Source organism: Mus caroli, unplaced genomic scaffold (genome assembly GCF_978045245.1).
Source record: "Mus caroli unplaced genomic scaffold, Mus_caroli_1 scaffold_2, whole genome shotgun sequence".
Lineage (NCBI taxonomy): Eukaryota > Metazoa > Chordata > Mammalia > Rodentia > Muridae > Mus > Mus caroli.
This window is the reverse complement of record NW_028227257.1, coordinates 11,264,386-11,285,659: the sequence shown is the minus strand read 5'-3', so window position 1 is coordinate 11,285,659 and position 21,274 is coordinate 11,264,386. Positions and strand designations below refer to the sequence as shown.

General features: G+C 52.1%; 1 protein-coding gene across 1 annotated transcript; it reads right to left on the bottom strand.

Annotated features, from left to right (window-relative positions):
* Window positions 1–219: 219 nt before the first annotated feature.
* Window positions 220–21,051, bottom strand: Kcng1 (potassium voltage-gated channel modifier subfamily G member 1). Its single transcript, XM_021155412.3, has 3 exons — window positions 20,811–21,051; window positions 8,365–9,164; window positions 220–3,167 (listed from the first exon to the last, which is right to left on the bottom strand). Exons 2-3 carry the CDS (start codon window positions 9,136–9,138, stop codon window positions 2,397–2,399), a joined length of 1,545 nt encoding a protein of 514 aa, XP_021011071.1. The 5' UTR covers window positions 9,139–9,164; window positions 20,811–21,051; the 3' UTR covers window positions 220–2,396.
* Window positions 21,052–21,274: the final 223 nt, after the last annotated feature.

Below are 21,274 nucleotides of genomic sequence, written 5' to 3'. Positions count from 1 at the left end.
AGCTCTTAGGGAGGTCCTCGGGGGTTTGCATGGTATTTCCACTCTGCCTATTTGTGGGTAGACTGCACAGAGATGGCTGTGTCTCTCCATGAGATCAGGAGAAGGTAGAGGTACTTAAGGGACCTTTACAGCCTCCAGTGTTAAAAATAAACCCTGTGACAGATAGATAGCTTTCCATGACTGTGACAAAACACCAGAGGGTAGCAGCTTGAAGGAGGGAAGGTTTATTTTGGTTTCTGGTTTCACCATGGTCACCTGGCTCTATCGCTTCTGGCCCGCTTCAAGGTGCAGCCTCCCAGGTGGGCCAGCATGCTGGAACTCAACTGCTCCCCCCCCCTCCTTCAGCCAGGAAGCAGAGAGGAAGAAAGAGGAAGTTATTTGTGGCAACACACCCTTCCAGGGCATGTCCCTGATAATAGACTTCCTCTAACACGGTCCCACTCCCTTTATGTTCCTGTTTCCAGAGGCCATTGAAGCTGTGAGTTTATCATGGATTGATCCATTGATGGGGTCAGGGCCCTTGTGGTCCCATTACCAGAGGTCCCACCTCTGAACACTGCTGCATGGGAACCAAGTCCTTGACAGGTGAGCTTCTTTCTGGGTGACATTTCAGATGAGATCAGGCACATTTGGGGTGGTATGGCTCTAGACAGGTGAGGACATTTGGATCTAAGCTGTAATGGGCATGTTTTCCATCTTTGTTCCTTTTTTTTATTTCCCCTTTTTTCCACTTTTAAATAAGTGTTTCCTGAACCCCTGTTCGGTGCTGATGCTGACCTAGGTGCTGGGAGGCAGCAGGGAACCGCTTTGGAGTTCCTGCCAGAATACAGGGCTGGTCCTGCAGGAGACAGAGCAGAGCTCTGGAGCTGAGAAATGAATGGCAAGAGCACTTTCACTGGGTGACAGCTCAGCAGGGAATGAAGAAACCCGTGAAGCTGCAGGTCTGGGTGCTCAGGACAGTGAGGCAGTGAAAAGAACACTCTAACCCTTCAGCCAGGCAGTGTTCTGCAGGGAGGGCGGCCCATCGGACAGACAGCTCTGCAGGTGTGAAGGCCCACAATGAGGCGGGGTAGGCTGGGTGTGTCTGAAGGGAGGTTGGAGGGGCTGGTGGGAGGTCTGAACAGGTGTGGAAGTACGAGAGATGCTGAAGACTGGCAGCGGGCAGGGGTTTGGGCTGTGCAGCCGGCAATCAGGCTTAGACATGTCTCAAAGCCCAATTCCTGCTGCTGGACAGAGAAGGCAGCTGGGGTGTGGGAGGAAGCAGTGGGCAAAGCTGTTGCACCGGTGAGGCTGCGCACAGGCATGTATGTGTGTATGTACGCATGTGTGTGTGCATGTGCATATGCCACACATCTGTGCATGAATATGTGTGTATGCAATGTCTCCTTAATGCCTGGGGCCCAGGACTCAGGCTGAGATGGAATCTTCTAGGTTGGCCTGGGGTCCCTCTTGGTGCACAAACTATGTTTCTTGAGGCCAGGGAATGAATGGCTTCTTTTAAGAAGGTTCCCTCACACTCCCCAGACTTCCTGGGGACCACCACTCCTGCCAGAAGCACCCGTCCATTGTGGGTTTAGACTGAGGCTCAGGTAAGGGGTATAAAGTCCCCTCCTGTTTTTGGTACTATTAAGATAAATTGGAGTAGGCTAAAATCTCACTAATTTTAAACCACAGAATGAAGCGATTTCACCTTTGAAGTCAGCAGAGATGACCCGCTTGTTGTTGCCCTACCCACCCGCAGCACTGAGATGAGTAGAGTCTGACAGAGAGCCCTCCAGACCGGAAGGAGGATGTGGGGAGGGTGAACAGGAAGAAGGATGAAGGAGGAACTCAGGAGTCAGGAGGGAGGAGCCTTAACAGCATCCCTGGTGAGCCCCCTAAAGGTCTGTCTGTCTGCTTCTCTCCCATTCTGCCAGTGTCCCACCAGCCCAGAGACCCCGGCAACAGCAATGTGGTCCTTTCACTAAGAGACAGAGACAGTTCCTTCCTTGAAAGTCCCAACGGCATTCTCTTTCTTCCTTCGGTGGACACACTAAAGTCACGTGTGGCTACCCGTTGTCTGTTTTCCTCCAGGCAGTGCCCCAGCGTATGCAGGTTTTGCCGGGAATGTTGTTTACATGGTAGGACTGGGCCAATCGGCTTCTTCGGGAGAAAATCTGGCTGTGAGGCCCCGGGGTGGGTGAGGCACTGGCTCCAGCTAGCTTCCCTGTTACTTCTGGGCTTAGAGGGAGGACAGGGACTCTGTAATGTGGCACATATCCTTTCCGCGCTGTGGCTCGCTCAGGTCAGTCCCGGGCCAGGGCTGGCCTTGAAAGTACTAAGTCCTTTTCCAGGCTCCAGTGGTGGTGGTTGCATGAAGCCGCAGCTGGCAGGCAGGGCAGGGGTGTCTTCTCACCTCAGTTGTTGTCCCTAGTGTCTGAAGAGGCACTTCCAAACAAGATGTCACTGTCCTGGGACATGCCGCTGAGCTGTGACTTGGTTTTGATGAGGTACTGAGCCCGGCGGATCAGCACCCGTTCTTGTTCCTGCTTGAGCTCCAGGTAAGAGCGGGAGAAAGTATGGAAGATGGAGGTGACAGGGAAGGCCATGAGGAGGATGCCACTGAGGATGCTGCTCAGAGCCACCACCTGGCCCGGTGTGCTCCGGGGTACCATGTCTCCGTAGCCTACGGTTGTCATGGTGATGACAGCCCACCAGTAGCAGGCGGGGATGCTGGTGAATTCGGGGCTGTCAGCCATTTCATTCTCGATGACGTAGAGCAGTGGGGCAAAGAGGGCGATGGCCACACACAGGAAAAGCAGCAGAAGCCCGAATTCACGCGTGCAGCGCCGTGCCGTGAGGCCCAGTGTCTGCAGCCCCAGTGAATGCCGGGCCAGACGCATCACGTAGAGGATGCGCAGAGCCCGCAGCACGCGCAGCACCAGCCCAACCTTGTCCAGGTAGCTGTTGCCAGTGCTCGGCTTGCGGCGGCTGGAGGCAGCGCCATCCACCAGCAGTGTGACGTAGTAAGGCAGGATGGCCACCAGGTCGATGAGGGTCAGCGGACTCCGCAGGAAGGCGAACTTGCTGGGTGCCTGGATGAAGCGCAGCAGGAACTCTAGGGAGAACCAGCCCACGCACACCGACTCGACGATGAAGACGTTGTGACACATCTGGGAACACTGGCCCTGGGGAGGCATAGGGCAGGGATCACACCAGCAAGTCGGCAGGGAAGCTCTGGCTTAAATGGGACACCCAGCTCCCGTGCCTCTCCACGCCCGACAGGCCCTAGGGCATCTCTCTAGCTGCTGTTGATCCCTAGCTCTAGACAGACTCCTCAGCTGCCACCCCAAGCTTCTGTTCTCTCAACTTCCGCTTTAACTCAGTTTAGGCAGTCCTACCTTTCCGGCTCCTGGTTGCTCTCCTGTTTGCTGTGTACCACACCCCTGCCTCCCTTCCCCACCCCCCACCCCCTTTTTTTTTTTCTCGAGAAAGGGTTTCTTCTTGTAGCCCTGGCTGTCCTGGAACTCTCTGTAGTCCAGGCTGGCCTCGAACTCACAGAGATACCCCTGCCTCTGTCTTCCAAATTCTGGGATTAAAGGAGTGGGCCATCACCACTCAGACCCCTTCCTTTCTTTTTTCTTTTTCTCCTGCAGAATATTGATACAGATGCTAGGAAGATGCACTCCGCGCTCCCCCCCCCCCCCCAACATCTTCCCAGCACACAGCCCTCAAGAGGTTGAAGCCCTGGAAAACTACTGATGTCCCAACCATAGACTTCCTAACGCAGTGGTTCTCAAACTGTGGATTGGAACCCCTTTGTGGGATCCCACAACAGATATCCTGTATATCAAGTATATACACACACAATGATTTTTCAAAACAGGGTTTCTCTGTGTAGTCCTGGCTGTCCTGGAACTCACTCTGTAGCCCAGGCTGGCCTCGAACTCAGAAATCCACCCACCTCCCAAGTGCTGGGATTAAAGGTGTGCGCCATCATTGCCCAGCATATATCAAATATTTACATTACGATTCATAACAATATCGAAATTACAGTTACAAAGGAGCAACGAAAACAGTTTTATGGTTGGGGTCACCACAACATGAGGAACTATATTAATGGATTGTGATTAGCTTCTCAGAGGACCTCTGTGGTTTTGTCTTTCTGAAAATTCACTCCAGCTTGGTGATGCAATCCTTGACCTGGGGACTCTGATGTTCCCAATCTCTGGGGTGAGAAGCCCTCCTTCTCCAGGAAGCCTTCCTGGAGTGTACCCCATCTGAGTAGCCCCAGGTGTGTTTAGGCCTCTCACACAAGGCCCCTTGTTGTGTGGTTATGAAGTGGGGTACCACCAACCCAAGCCCAATATACTTGCAAGTCTGAAGACTTGTCCTGGTCACTGTCTCCCCTGCAGTGTCTGTATACAGTAGGCCCTCAAATGTGTACACATGGACCAGATGCCACGATGAACTCTACTGGTCCCCAAGTAAAACCAAAGATCATTGCCACTGACATAAAGAAAGCCAGGGTCGGGCATGGTGGCACACACCTTTAACCCCAGCACTTGGGAGGCAGAAGCAGGTGGGTCTCTGTGAGTTCAAGGCCAACTTGGTCTACAGAGCAAGTTCCAGGACAGCCAGAGCTACACAGCAACAATATAAATAAATAAATACATAAATAAATAAATAAATAAGGCTAGGGATCTGTCTGTCTGTCTGTCTGTTTCTCTGATTCTTTCTTCCAAGTCAGGGTGGTAGAGGGTGACTTAGAACTCCTGACCCTTCTCTCTTCACCTCCCAAGTTCTGGAATCGTAGACTCACACAACCCTGTCCTGCCCTGTTTGTTTATTCATTTATTTATTTTGATTTTTTTGAAACAGGGTTTCTCTGCATAGCCCTGGCTGTCCCAGAACTTGCTCTGTAGACCAGGCTGGCCTCAAACTAGAAATCCACCTGCCTTTGCCTCCTGAGTGCTGGGATTAAAGGCATGTGCCACCACCACCTGGTTTATTTATTTGATTTTTAAAGACATATCAGGATGTTGTAGGTGACCCAATGGGTAAAGCCCTTGCTGTGTGGACCAGTGTTTGCATCCCCAGGACCTAGGTAAAATCCAGGCAGGTGTGGCAGCCACTGCAGTCTCTGCTCAGAAGGCAAAGACAGGATCCAGAGGTAAGCTGGGTAGCTAGATTAGCCAGGATTGGCAAACTCTTGTTTTAAGGAAGAGATCCCACCTTAGTGCAAAAAAGCATAGATCAATTAGGAAAATATGTGACAGCAACTCTAGGCCTTCACTCACATTCCTGCACACGTGTACTCTTGCACATGCATACACACCACATGTATGTATACATACACATGCATACATACAATATACATGCATACACACCACACATATGCATGCACACACACCATATACATGCACAAACATCACACACATGCACACATACCACATACATGCATACACATCACACATATACCACATACATGCTCATACATGAACACACATGCACACACAGCATATACATGCACACACATCACACATGCACACATACCACATACATGCATACAAATCACACATACACAACATACATGCCCATGCATGCACACACACCACATACATAATGCACATATGCACACACATACACATCACACACATATACCACATACATGCACACACATCACACATGCACACATACCACATACATGCATACAAATCACACATACACAACATACATGCCCATGCATGCACACACACCACATACATAATGCACATATGCACACATACACATCACACACATATACCACATACATGCACACACATCACACACATATCATACACATACACACACACACATTTAAAAAGAGTGCTGTCAGATTGGGAGTATATATATAATGATAGGCCACTTGCCTAGCCTGTGGGGACCTTGGGCTCCACCTCCAGCACCACACAGAGAAACCAAAACGAAACAGTGCCAGAAGTCCCATCAGTGTGGCTTTGATGCTGTTTTCCTGATAAAATTAGGAATAAGGTGGTGGTGGTGGTGGGGGGGAAGTAGTGGAGAAATGACTCAGGGGTTCAGAGTGCTCACTGCTCCTCAGGAGTTCAGATCCCAGCACCACGTCAGGTGGCCCACAAGAATCTGTAACCTCGGGGCATCCAACACCCTCTGCTGGGGCGGGAGAGTTCTCGTTGTCCCACTATATACACATAAAATAATAATAGAAATCTCTAAAAAATTAGAACCAAGAATAATGGAGCTGGTGATGATAAAGCTATGACTCAGAAGCTGAGGCAGAAGAGGTGTTGTGAGTTTCAGGCCAACCTGGCGTAGTAAAGCTCTGTCTCACAAAATGATGGAGCTAAAACCAAATCTGTACTCAATAACATGCCAGGCTTGGTGCTGTTCCCCATACATGGACTTCCTCACTTAACTGAACATTCAGAACAGCATTCATAGTCCCCGGAGCGGACAGAGAAACTGAGGCCTAGCATGGTCTGGTAACTTTCCCACCGCAGTGTAGCCAGGATGGGTGAGATGGGACTCAGGTTCCAGCTGTCTGGCTCTAGCCTACCCCCCTTGTCCCCGGTTCCTATGATCATCAACATTAAATTTTCTTTTTAAAAGTTTTATTTAGTGTTTATCTGCATGTATACCTGCATACCAGAAGGGGGCATCAGATTTCATTATGAGCCGGTCGTGAGCCACCATGTGGTTACTGGGAACTGAACTCAGGACCTCTGAAAAGGGCAGCCAATGCTCTTAACCGCTGAGCCTTCTCTATAGCCTGAAATATTTTTTTCTTTTTCCCCACCCCCGCCCCCCTGAAATATTTTCTTAAGATCTCTTAAAAAAAATCTTCAGTGTGTAAGAACACGCTAGCAGTTCTCTTTGGGTTATAAAAGGCAGCCTCGATGACTATATCCGCCATGACATCCATAGATGGAAGGTCTCCTTCCTCATGAGAACTTCTAAGATTAAGTCAAACAGCACAAAAGGCTTAGCACGTGCAGGCTCTACAGCTGGTCCTCAATTAGAGCTGGAATGTTCACCCCACGCTGTCAGACGGTCTCTCAAATGTCTGCACAGTGAGTGCCTTGTTCTTTCATGTGGTACAGGAATCCCGACCCAAAGGCCCAGGGGACCTCCCCTGGGGACCCAGCATGTCTCTGTCATCGGTATGAAAAGTCAAGAGAGCATTTCCATATGGGAAACGCTTCATTTCTGAAGACCTCAAGTCCAGTGTGGGGGAGTTGCGGGCAGGTCAGTCATGGACTTCTGTGGGGTATCATGGGTCCCCAGCTGCTGTGTGGGGTATACAGACCATGGACTCCGTGAATCTATGTAAACTGTTCTGTCTGCTTCAGTGTCCTCACTGGCTGGGCGGGTGAGAGAACATGCCTCCTATGGAGTTACAGGAGGACCTGCAGGGAAAGCTAAGCAGAGCCCCGCCCCCAGGCTCCCGCGGCTTCTGATAGCAGGCAGCCTGTGTCAGACTGAGAGTAACGGCCTTACATGAAATACCCTCCCCCACTCCAGACAGGGTTTCTTTGAGTAGCTTTGGCTATCCTGGAACTAGCTCTGTAGACAAGGCTAGCCTCAAACTCACAGAGATCCACCTGCCTCTGCCTCCACCTGCCTCTGGGATTAGAGGTCTGCACCACCACTGCTGCTACATGCAATTTCTTTTTCTTCTTCTTTCTTTCTGTTCTCTTTCTTTCTTCCTTTTTTTTTTTTTTTTTTTGGTTTTTTTGAGACAGGGTTTTTCTGTGTAGCCCTGGCTGTCCTGGAACTCACTCTGTAGACCAGGCTGGCCTCGAACTCAGAAATCCGCCTGCCTCTGCCTCCTAAGTGCTGGGATTAAAGGCGTGCACCACCACTGCCCGGCCCAGCCGCAATTTCTTACTGTGCACAGAAACATGTTTATCCTGTGGGGACATGTCCATACACACACACACACACACACAAAAATTGTTTGCATGACTAAGAAAACAAGTTTGGTAGGTTACTAAAGAAGGGAGATGGGAAGTCAGTTTTAATGGCCTCTGGAATGTGCCCAGCTCAGAGGCAGGCTTGTCAGGGTCACATCACCCAAACACTCGCTCACTCATACAATCTGCAGAAGAGGCTCGGGGTCTCTTTGTTGGCCTTTGTTCTAGAGCCCACAGGCTAGGACAGTAGGGGGCGCAGTAGAGACCAGGACCGTCACAGCTGCTGACTTCAGGACACTCACATTATCAGGGAGGGAGATGGATAACAAACACATCCACATAGTAAGATATCAAGCAGCACTAAGGTTGTTCGGCTAGCGCAGTGAGGGAAGACCTCCCAGGGATGGCATAGGAAGTTAGAGCCAGTCTTCAGAGCTGCTGACGGTCTTACCTGTTCCTCCTCCTCACGCAGGCTGGGCAGGGTGCTGACAGACAGGTTGACGGCGGTGACGGTGACAAACAGAACGGACAGGCAGGCAAACACCTTGCCAGGCAGCCCTGAGTGTGGCCGCTCTACCATGTCACGCAGCCTCCTCATGCAGCGGCTCAGGCGGCCCTCGCTGGCAGACGGACCCTCACTTTCTTGATCCTCGCTGTCCAGCGGCTCCTCCTCATCCTCGCGCTCCATCATCTCCGCAAACTCCTCGATTTTCTGCAGGTACCGGCGCTTGCAGCAGCCGTCCAGGTGGTCCTCCGCGATGCCCCAGTACAGCAGCTCCTCCTGGAAGGACAGGGCGCACATTTCCCGAAGCAGCCTCAGCTTGCCGGCCCGCAGGAAGGTGAGGATGGTGCCAAAAGCCCCCGGGTTGCGGTCGAAGAAGAACTCGTTGCAGGTTACGTCATAGTCATCACATACGCTCAGGATGTCGTCGAAGTTGGTGCAGGCCTTGAGCTGGCCCAGCCGGGTCAGTGGGAACTCATCCAGGGTGGTCCAAGGTAGTGAGTACTTAATGCCACCAACGTTGATGATGATCTGTCGCCTGCGGTCCCCAAGGGAGCAGCTCTGGTGCAGGTCGTCCTGCGGCCGCAATCTTTGGGCCCTGCGGTAGAAGACGCCCTTGATGGCCTGGCGCTGTGGGAAGAAGGCCGGGTGGAAGGAGGTGTCTGAGGCGCAACTTAGAGCGCTGTAGTCATAGTCCGAGTTGTCTCCCGGTAACAGGGTCATTTTGGGGCTTCACATCCCTCTTGGGCCTGGAAGGAGGAGAAGGAGGAGAGAGATCCTTGGTGACCCCTGAGTCTTAAGTGAGCCCTTCACTGATTGTGGAATATGTATTTTTATTTTATTTTTAAAAATAGTACTATGAGTTTTAAATATTTTTATTTATATGCACATGTGTGCGCCTACATGTCTATATGTGTATCACATATGTGAAAATACCGAAGGAGGCCAGGAGAGGGTGGTAGGTTCCTCTGAAATGGAGTTACAGGTGGTTGCTTGTGAGTTGCCATGTAGGTGCTGTGGATTGAATCTTGGGCTTCTGCAAGAGAAGCCAGTGCTCTTAAGCACTGTATGTGAGTGTGTGTGAGAGGGTGTGTGTGTATGTGTGACTGTTGTATGTGTATAATGATGACATGTGTTGCATGAGTGTGTATGTATGTGGGTGGGTGAGTCTGTGTGTGTGTATAATAGTGCATGTGTGTGCGCACGAGCATGTGTGGGTGTGCACGAGCATGTGTGTGTGTGTGTGTGTGTGCGCATGTGTGTGTGCGTGCATGTGTGTGTGCATGTGGGTGGGTGGGTCTGTGTGTATAATGGTGCATGTGTGTGCGCACGAGCATGTGTGGGTGTGCACGAGCATGTGTGTGTGTGCGTGCATGTGTGTGTGTGTGCATGTGGAAGCCAGAGGACATCTTTGTGAAGCTGATTCTCTCTACCAACTCTCCCATGAGCTCTGGGGACGGAACTCAGTAACGAGGCTTGCTCCACCAGCGCCTTTCCCTGCTGAGCCATTTCACCTGCCTGACTTCTTGGTGTTGAGAACTGGAGGCACGAGGGCCAGAGTAGAGCCCTGGGGTTGGGTTAGCGTTTAGTGTGTGAGGTGCTGGAAATTGAGCCCAGCTAACTTTTAATTAAATGGCATAGCTGAGAGAGACATTTTAGCCTTGGCCAGTGGCTCTCAGGTGGCGCTGACTTCACATGGGCCATGCAGCGATGTCTGAGGTAGTTTTGACTGATGCGTTGGAGAGTTCTAGCTTCCAGCAGAAGGGCCAGGGAGCAGCTAATGCAACAGCCACAGTGCCCACCACAGCCCCCACTGCTAACTCAACAGCCACAGTGCCCACCACAGCCCCCACTGCTAACTCAACAGCCACAGTGCCCACCACAGCCCCCACTGCTAACTCAACAGCCACAGTGCCCACCACAGCCCCCACTGCTAACTCAACAGCCACAGTGCCCACCACAGCCCCCACCAAAGTCATCCGGCCCTCAATACCCCAAATGCTGAGTGGAAAAGCCCTCGTATTGAAGTGATAGCTTTTGGAGCCACACAGTCCAGGTAAGTCACCTACCTATGAAATGGGTTTAACCATGTGACCCACACCACAGGCTCAGAAAGGACAAAGAGCCTGACACGGGCCAGGTGCTCAGTACTGGCTGGTTATTATCTTAGTTTTTCTCCTAACACCCTTATCACTTCCACAGACAGGAAACAGGTACATAAGAGGCAATGGGCAAAGACATGTCTGGATATCAAAATAGGGCCTGTTTTACTCCCCTGTTGGCAAATATCACCTTGTAGACTCCAGGGGTGGAGAGCACAGAGCCAACTCTGGCTGCTCCAGGTGCTTCAAAATAAATCTGCCCCAGGTTGTGTGTGTGTCTTCACATGTTCCCATTCTTACATGCCTTGAGTCAGGGTCTCACACTGAACCAGAAGCTGGATGCTTCAGTCTGACTGTCTGATCAGTGAATTCGTGGGATCTACTTTTCTCTGTCCCTCAGTGCTGGGGCTTCAGGCACATTCTTCTACGCCTGGCTCTTTACATGGGAGGCAGGGATTTGAACTCAGGTCCTCATACTGCAGCAACAAGCACTTTACTCACTGATCCATGCTCTTAGGCCCACTGGGTAGCCAGTTTTACGGTTATTGGTGTGCAAGCTTGGATACTTCTGAGGACCGTCTGCTCTCCGGGGAGGGAGCACGCCTGACTTATCTCTGGATCCCTATACCCAGCAGTGTAAACGCTCCACGACCCACTTGCCGGATGAGAGCGTTTACTGTGCATAAACCTGCGGCATGTGCAGCTTTAGAAAGCAAAGGTCAGACTATCAGCAACCACGACCTTCCTTTCTTCCCAGCCTCAGAGTGAGCGGTCGACACCCAGAGAGAGAATGAGGGGCTGACCGGTCTCCAGCTCCTAGGCTCAGCTTGGTTTACAAATACTTCTGATACTTAAGCAATTTCATATAAAAAGATGCACTCGTGGCCCGAATTCCGGTTGAGAAATGGCTCTGCCTTTTAGGCCCCGCTCCAGTCTACTGCAGCCTTAACACTCTCCCTCACTACCACCCTACCTCACTCGCAGGCTTCCTGTACTGTAGGCATTTGAGACCTTGGGTTACTCAAAAGACCTTTCTAGAACTAAATGGACACATAGGAAATTAGCAAAAGTTTAATATTCCCCCCTCTTCCAATCTCACTACGTAACATAGGCCAGGTTGTCCTCAGAATTGTGATCCCCCTGCCTCAGTCTAATGATTGCTGGACTTACAGATCTGCGCTGTCATGCTTAGGTAACACTTGGCTTTTTAAGATCACCATCTATAACTGGGCTTGGTAGTTCACCCGGGAGGCTGAGGCAGGAGGATTACTGTATTGAAGGCCAGAATGAGATATGCAGTGAGACATTACCCTAAAAAATATTTATTTAATGTGATTGGGTGTTTTGTCTGCATGCACATCTACACAGCATATGTGCAGTGCCCATGGAGGGGTTGGAAGGACAGTCTGTTTGTGAGCTGCCATCTGGAGCCTAGAAATTGAACCTGGGTCCTCTGGAAGAACAGCCAGAGCTCTTAAGAGCTGAGCCATCTCTCCAGCCCCAGAGACACCATTTGTTTGTTTGAAGACAGGTTTTCTCTGTGTAGTTCTGACTGTCTTGAGATTTGCTTTATAGACCAAGATAGTCTTGAACTCAGAGATGTGTCCGCCTCTGCTTCCCAAGTGCTGGGTGGTGGAGGCAGGAGAGTTGTAATTTTGAGTTTGGTCTTTGCTAATGTGAAGTGAAATTCCTAGCAGGAGAGAAAAAGACAGAAAGAAACAGAGGGGAAGCTGTAACCTGTGTTAAATATTCTATGATGCCAAATGACTGAACTTGGAGGATTGTGGATTGTTAAAGTGTCGCAGACCAGAACCAAATTATCTTGGGCTATTTTCAGTCCCTTTGAAAGCCATTCATTGCCGACACCCGTGTCTGACCTAATGTCCCCGTGACTGAGGAGACCTCAGAATACATCCCACTAGCCCACTAGATTTGCTGATTCACTACCTGTGGCCCCCATTGCTGTATTCTGTAAATACTTTGATTTATATCTTTCTTTGTTCTGTCATGAATAAGATATAACCACTTTCACGGTGGAACAGACTTCAATCTGTTTCTCCTGGCCAGGACTACTTAGATTTGCCTCCAGAAATCTGTTTTTCTTCTTCCTTTTGGGGGCAAGGGCAGTGCTTTTGCATTACAAAGCAAAGTGGAGGCCGCTGGGAGTTACAGGAAGACCCGTTTCAAAACAAAAGGAAAAAAAAAAAACCAAACAAACACACAAAAAAACCGATCTCTCCCTTCAGTTCCTGATGGAAGCAAACAGTGCAGGTGGAGACCTGTCACTTCCAACAAGGAGGGGGGGGGATCCAATTGGGGTCAGGAATACACAGCTGATCTTAGGGGAACCCAGCAGGAAGGGTGCTCACTTCAGAGGCTTAGCACCCTGCACAGTCGGGGAGGGGGGCGGGGGGTGGGGGGTGGGGAGGAAGCTGTAGCTCCACAGACCAAGTGTTGGGGAACTAGCCTACACCTGTTTGAAGTCGATGACTGCATTTTAGAGCGGCTGAGAGAGATTTACACTTCTCCTAAAATTGGAACCCATGTCCTCCGGCTAAGCCTGCCGGGATCCCTCAGAGGCGTGGGAACAATCCCTTTAGGTGCTTCAAGAGTTCCTTGTTTCTCAACTCTGCCGCTTTATCCTGCCACCAGAGACAAGAGGAGAGCCGTGCTTGACTTGGCTAGAACAGCCTGGGAACCTCGTTCCCCAGCCGATGCTCACTCGAGAGCCTCTTCTCTCCAGGAGTCTCCCTTGCACCTTGCACTCCCACTTGCCCTCCGGCAGAGGCTCCCCATTAGCGGCTCATTGGGTCTCCTGCACACAGTGGAATTCTTTTTTTTTTTTTTTTTTTTTTTGGTTTTGGTTTTTCGAGACAGGGTTTCTCTGTGTAGCCCTGGCTGTCCTGGAACTCACTTTGTAGACCAGGCTGGCCTCGAACTCAGAAATCCGCCTGCCTCTGCCTCCCGAGTGCTGGGATTAAAGGCGTGCGCCACCACGCCCGGCTCACAGTGGAATTCTTACATGGGGTTACCTGTCCCAGCAGGTGGTTAGGACTAGAGGGCGGTGGGTGAGGGCTACAGATAACATTGTCCTCCAAGTCACAGCTCAGGGGAGGTCAAAGGGCTGATCTGCTGAAGGGGGGATGGGGTTCATTTCTCCTCCTGTGGTCCCTAATCTGATGGCTACAGCAGGGCGGCTGGCATTTCTAGACTTCAGAGTTAAACACATTCATCAAAAGGGACACAGGCAGCTCCTGGACACGAATGCTGCTTTCTGCAGCCCGATCCTTCCCAAGGATTTTATGTCTGTCCGTTCATTGATTGAGTTAGTTATATTGGCTGCAGGGACTGGGGGCTATAGAGGCTCGGGAGAGGCTGCTGGCTGAGAAAGGGGCTGTGGAAGAGTTAAGCCATTCCTTCGTTCTTCAACGTTCCCATGTATAAGATGCTATGCTGGGTCCGGGGACACACCAGAGAGCAAGCCAGAGGCTGCCTCTGTCCTCATGCACCTGGTGATGGTGGACAGAGGGACTGAATTTCTACGTAAGTGCACCAGTGACTTCAGGATATGGCGACTGCTGTGGTAAGTCAGAGCTGAGTGACAGTGGTGTGGCAACATTATCTGGAGGGCCCACGAGGAGACATGGGGCAGGGCTTTGTGCATGTGAAGCACCCAGTCTTGTGCTTCTTCAGATCGGTTTACTCCGGATGGGGGGGACAGCTCCAATTGCCCTGTCTTGCAAGTGGGCTTGGCTGATCAAGCTTTGAGGGCAGGCCGGGAGGCAGACAAGGCAGGAAGCAGGAGATGTATTTGGAGGTCAGCAGGTGCAGGTATGGAGGTCTTGTGTGTCACAGGGTTTTATCTATGTGAGGCAGGGTTTCTCAGGCAGTGTCAGGGGTAGGCTTGGGGGTCAAGACAGGACAATGGGAACAGAGGAGCAAGGCTAGGACAAGTGGAGGGGACTCGGGCTGGCATGGCTTCAATGGGCTTGGAGGAAGAGCCTGCAGAACTTTCTGAGGGGTGGAACCTGAGGGAGGGGACAAGAGAGGAGGGCGATTCCAGAGGCGACCAGTAGGTGGCACTGAGACAGGCGAGAGTGGGAAGGAGCAAGCCGCTGACAAAAACTGGCGTGGATGATGGACAGGGGAAGATGCGACCTAAGTGTAGGAAAGAGACAGCAGGAGGGAGAATCTCACAGGCAGGTCAGAGGGTCAGAACCGACCTGACCAGTGTGTGGTTCAGGGAGGACCCAGGCTAGCAGCATTATCTCAAAGTACAGAGGCAGGAGCCTGACTTGAGTACAGTACCCAGACCCTAGGACTCTATTGAAGTCCTCCACATCAGATCTCAGAGGTCAGTGCAGACAGACACCACAGGAGTTATACATCAGGAAGATGTGAGCCACTCCAGGCACACATCTGATCCAGATCCTGTGAGCACTCTCCAGCAGGAGGGGCCTGAGGCTACAGAAGGAGGAAGGTCACTATGGTAGGCTATCAGTGGCTTGGAAGACAAAGAGGAGCTGGGAGCCAGTGTGGGCAGCCAGCAGAGGTTAAGACAGGCAAGTCAAGGGCTTCCTGAACAATCAGAAAGGGGCGTGGCCTCGCCAGCTCCCAGTTGTAGCCACCAGACCCACTTTAAACCCGTGGTTTACAGAACCACAAGCCCACCAGTGAGGATTAACTTAAACCATTCAGTTTAGGCAATAAGCATACAAAATAGCCGGGTGTCCTGGCAACACGCCCATAATCCCAGCATTCAGGAAACAGAGGCAGGCAGATCTCTGTGAATTTAAGGCTAGTCTGGTCTACAGAGTGAGTTCCAGGTCAGCCAGGACTACATAGTAAGACCTTGTCAAAGAAGAAGAACAGGAGATGGGGGAAGAGGAGGAGGGGTGGCAGAGACTGAGCTGGGCCTCCCTCCCCTAGGAGCTAATCAGATGATTCGCTTACTTGGAGGTGGAACGGAGCAGAAGAATCCATCAGCTTTGAGATGGCCGGTTGACTTTGGACTTCTGCATTTGTAAAATGGAGGTGCCAGCAGTTCCTACCCACTTGGATTATGGTAAAGAGAGGACTTGAGAGATGCGCTTGGCCCAGTGCCTGAACGGCAGACACCTGACGCCTCAGTCTTGGATCTGACAAGTGTCTATCACTCATCTCCACCCACCAGCCAAGGGTGTCTCCTCTGAACTGACCTGCCAGGATTTGAACTCAGCACCACCTGACTCCCATAGCCTAGGGCTGGAGGGAGTACTGTCTGGCCATCCCTCCAGGGAGGCTGTTCTAGGCTGCTAAGGAAACAAAGAAATGTTCACCTGCTCTGGAGCCACAGGGTTGACAGGAGACAGCGCCATGGCAAATCACCCCCCTTTAAACCTTTGGGTGGGGGGTCTGCTTCATGGAATTTTGGTCTCAGGGATGAACAAGATACAAGAATGTCACCCCCTTTACTTGAGGCAGTGGGATGTTCCCAACATGTGTCCCCAGGGACGGGTTTGGTGGCTCTTGCTAGAGAAAGACGGAAGATGCAAGGCTGTGGTCTGTGTAGGATCACAGAAACAATTGGGTCTCTAAAGCACAAGCCAAGTGGGAAAAGCAACAGAAGTTTACAGCACGGTGCTATTTATGTAAATGAGCACACTACTCCCGACTAGGACTCCAACATGCAGACGGCTCTGTGTGTAACATGCAGAGTGATGGAGGGAGGTGGGGAGACCAAGCCTGGGAACGGGAAGGGAGGAGAAAAACCGGGGAGACAAGACAGCCCAGCTCCGGTGAAGGAGGAAGCGAGTTAGGGGGTGAACAGGTGGGTCCCACAACTTGATATTGCCTAGGTTAACAACAGATGGACAAAAGCACAAGCGGCCATAAAGCTTTCAGCTTGGGAATTGTCTTAGGTGAGTGCTCAGCTCCTGGTGTCCCTCTGAGATTCCCTCCGCCATGGAACCAGCCTGTCTGCTCCTTCCGTAACAACCATCACATCTAAAGACGCAAAGAGGAGTGGGAGGGAGGGTTCCATACGTGCTGGGAGAACCCAGGGCTGCAAGGGGCCTTCTGCTAGACCGACCAACCCGCTCTTCATGGCAATTTTAAGGCTTCACTGCAGAATGGGAGAGTGCCCCTCCCTTGCGCTGTCAGTCACTCATCTCCCTTGGGGTTGCCTCCATCCCATTCTCCTCCAGGAGTCCAGAGACCCACGGCAACCCTGAGGCTGTTTCTCGTTCTTCCTCCTGGAAGAAAAATGGCACTCGGGAGCTGTAACTGAGGCCCAGCAAACATTTCCAAAGATAAATGTTCATTCAGAGAGAGACTTCTAAGTAGCACTGCGTCCACCATGGGCTTAGGGGTCTGGATCTGAGAAGGGAGTAATTGCAACGGACAAGATGTCCATGCCTGATGTGGCTAACCATGGCCACTGCTCTTATGAAGAATCCTGCACTCAAGCCAGCCATCCACGACCACAGAGCACTGGTCTCAAAGAGCTTTCTCCTGCCCCTTAAAATGAGCAATAGTGTTTTTTTTGCAGAGCTGCTCTGAGGGCCAGTGAGTAGAGGTTTCTGTAGCCTTCAGCGACATCATCTAATCTCTGGCCCACGGTCCTCACGTGAAAAGGTTCTGGCCCCTAAGATGCCCCTCCACAGGACACTCGGTAAGCACCAAGGTGTGATACTGGGGCCCTAACTTCAGGGGCTTACATTCTTTCCTAAAAGGCAACATGGGGAAACTGAGGCTCAGTGAAACAAACATTCATGGCTGGCAGTAGGGGACTGTGATGGTCTGCGGGATCCCTGAATTCTACTGTCATGGTGGGGACCAGGACATACGTCATTCCTGAGAGGGACTGGACCTTATCTGTTTCTGTAGACAAGCTTTTGGGGAGGCCTGGGGGTTGGGAGCAGCAGGTGACGACGCAGGCCGAGAAACAGCACCATCTTTATGTTTGCACTAAGTCAGGGTAGGAAAGCAATAGAGTCCCTGCTTTTGTGGAGTTCTGGGTCATCATTGTGGCCTCCAGAGATATGACCATGGTCACAGGGGTTACAGCAAGGCCGGGCCATGAGCCAAGGCATTCAAGAGGCCTTCTAGACACTGGAGAAGGTATGGGGGGGGAGTGTGGATTCTCACCAGCAGATGTTACCCAGCAAGACAAGATTGGGAGTTCTTATCTCCTCAGACTCTGAGATGTTGATGAACACTTTGTATAAAAGTCGGGAGTCTAACACAACACCCTAGGCAGATTCCTAGAAGTTAGAGTATTTGTTGAGCTTCTGGTGTTGGGGTTTGGCTCCTGGACTACCATCTCTAACTTGAGCAGGGGACCCGAGGCTCCCTTCCTTCTCTTCCCAGGCTCCATGTGGTTCTGGTCTCTCCGGTGAGTCTCATCTGTCAGGATTAGGGTTCCTGGCTGGGCTGACTCAGAGGCTGGCCTCGCTGCATCCACCCCCAATTAAATCGTTAATTATAATAGATCCAGCTATTAGGCCGCCCAGGTCCTCACATGCTGCCCCCTCCCCTCAGGATTGCTGCCTGTGGAAGTCTGTCTTTCCCACTTGCCATCTGTCACTCCCACACACCTCAGCTTTGTCTCCGGAGAGCAGGGGTCAAAGTGCCCGGGGAGTTCCACGCTGGGAGGTGGGCTCTTGTCGCCATGCCTCACCTGAACCAAAATGTGGGAAAGTGAATCAAATAGGCAGGCTGTGTGGTTAGCCACTGGGCTCTGCTGCTGGCAAAATGGCTCCTGGTGCACACGGTTACTCTACCAGGAGCTTTTCAAAACTGTGGCCAGAACATCCTTTGTATTAGCCTCTTCCTTCTCGTGTGTGTGTGTGTGTGTGTGTGTATGTGTGTGCGCGCGTGTGCATGTGTGTGTGTGTTTCAGCTGTTGTTTCTGTCCACTTGTTTTTGAGGCCAGAACATCCTTTGTATTAGCCTCTTCCTTCGTGTGTGTGTGTGTGTGTGTGTGTGTGTGTGTGTGTGTGTTTCAGTAGTTGTTTCTGTCTACTTGTTTTTGAGGCAGGGCCTTTCTCTAGGTTGACAGACAACTGAGCCCCAGGGGTCACCTGTAATCAAGCCCTGTCTCTTTGGCCAGGATCCTATACCTGGTTTGTTGTTGTTGTTGTTGTTATTTTTGGTACTGGGGATTAAATGCCAGCCCTGGGGCTTGCTTACTGACCTTCCCTCTTCCTTCCTTCCTTGTGGTCAGAAATTGGGGGACACTGGTTAACACAGAGGAGCAATGGGGACCTGGAGACAGCACCAGCTAGCTGGGCTGCTCACAGGGCTCAGCAGGAAGGAGGGGATGCTATGCCAACTGTCTGTTGGGGCAGGTGCTGGCCTGAAGCAGGGATAACTTGAGGCACAGTTCAGATCCTGTGGCAGATTCATATGCTGACTTTGTTCATTAAGGACAGTCTGCCAGGTAAAATTACCAAGGCTTGGCAGCCTCCTCTATCCCTTCTGATTTTATTAATTCTATTTAGATGGTATCACCAGCCGCTATCTCCATGGGTAGGGACAGGGAAGGTGGGCTCTTTTTTTCTGGGTTTAGGCAGCCAACCCAGAGTAGATTCTCAGAGGGGCAGCCCCCGTGAGCTACTGTGTTCAGGAAACATCTTTGTCTTTCTGTCCCTGAGGCAGGTGACTTACCTTTTGCCAGAGTCCCTTGCCAACCCAATGCACAAAACTCAACTGCCCCCCAGGAGTCTGCCTCATCAGGCTGCAAGACACTCACAGTCCGGGTCCTCCAGCTCTGGGAAGAGGCTCAGGGTGACTTGTTTTCGGTTCATTCGTCCCCTGTGGGTTTGGAGTGTGTCCCACGGCAGACATTTTTCCACTGGAATGGATTGGCTCAGAGCTGGGCTGGTAGGAGAAATCCCTTGGGGCCAAGCCTCCATGCCTAGCCACACTTCCCTCCCCACCCACTACAGCATGTGCCTGTGCAAAGCTGCAAAAGCATAAAGACCCACAGGTAGAAAAACCCACCGTGTGCACACGCCACTGCCCTAATCTCCAGGAGTACCACTTAACCTGGTGATGAGACACCAGGCAGTGACTTTGAGTGCCGTCAGAGGTGTGTGTGTGTGTGTGTGTGTGTGTGTGTGCATGTTGGGGAAGGGTTGGGGGTGTCAAACAGACCCCAGGGAATATCTACCTAGATTTATAGTCTGGCAGGTCCTCCTTTCTCCAGCGAATCAGACCAGTCCCCGCCCCCTCCTCTCACCTTCCTGTGGACTTAGCTCAGATGTCACCAAGGAGGGGTGAGTATGCGTTTGCCTCCCACCTATTATCCACTTGGGGAACTCAGGTGTTTAGCACCCCTTAAGTACCTCTGACTTGCAAGTGTTTAACAAAATGTGTGCCAAAGTGACAGTTTAGCTTCTAAACCCCATCACTAGGAGGAGGCTGTGCTCACCTAACATTAGATGAACCTTCTCAGCCCTCATCATCACCCCCAGCCCCCACTAAAGAGCTTTTAAAAGCCCAGTTCTTCCTCTCCAGGGATCGGACCCCCCACCCCCAGGAATGAACACATTAAGCACCAACCTTAAATCTGCTATACACATGTGCTGTAGCAGCGGGCCACCCTGGCAGGCTGTGACCTTCTGAGGCAGGGCCTGAGAGTCTCAACCTCTCCCCCGATCTTGTCCTGTTGCAACCTCGGCCATTGTTCAATACAGGCTTGTTGAATAAATGAATGGATGAACACTGAGTGTTTGGCATAGTGAGATGCCCACAGCAGGTGCTCAACCAAATTTTGTACAACCCAGAGAATGAACGAGTTCGTCTCTTTTCCATCCACACCCAAAAACTATGAGCAAAGCCGGGCCACTTATCCCGGGTACACTGAGGTTAAGGAGACCTCTAACTTTCTTACTAGATGCTAAGGCCTGCGACCACTGAATTGTCTCTAGGGCCTTGCACACAGTAGGCGGTCCATAAGCCTTCACTGAGTTCGTAATTAATGAATGACTTAAATGAGTCCCGCTGGTGGGGATGCTGCCTTCCGTGCCTATTGACAGTGAAAGACTTCCCCGCATTCCAACTCCTCCCGTGGGACCCCAAAAACCCTGCACGCAAAGTCAGAGCGCACTACGCATTCCGGGGACCCCTGGAAAGGATCCGTGGCCGGACCAAACTGCGGCCGCGTGGGTGCATGCCGCATCGCCCCGGCGGCCTCTCCGGGGCTCCTAGGTATCCGCAGAGGGTACCGGGGCCGCGGTCACGTGCAGAGCCCAGAGCGCCGCTTGCAGGAGCAGGGTCCCGCCAGGCTGCAGCCCGCGAAGTTCCCACCTTAAGTTCCCGTCGCGGCGTCCCCGCCTAGGAGCTAGCCGGGCCGCAGCTCTGTCTCCCAGCGCAGCGATGCCGGGGTGAGGATGCGAGAGGGTGCCGCAAGCGGCACGTGGGACCCGGTTGGCCTGCCGGGGCTGCCCGCAAACTTTGGCCCCAGGGCCGCTGTCCTGCGCGCTAGGACCCCTGACCGTCCCGCCTCCGCCTCCTGGTGCCCGCCGGGCTGCAAGTGCGCCGGCAACGCGGCGCGGCAGCAGCTGAGGGAGGTGGCCGGGCAGGAGGCGGGACGGAGGGAGGGGACTGTGCGCGGGGCGGGGAGAGGGGCGGGCGGGGGGCGGGAGGATGGAGCCACCGCGGGACCCGCCACTGCGATGCCACGCACCCTGACCCGACCCAGAGTCTCTGGGACTCTGGGTCCTAGCGGAACGCAGCGCTGCACTCTCCCCATCCTGCCCATAACCATCTCC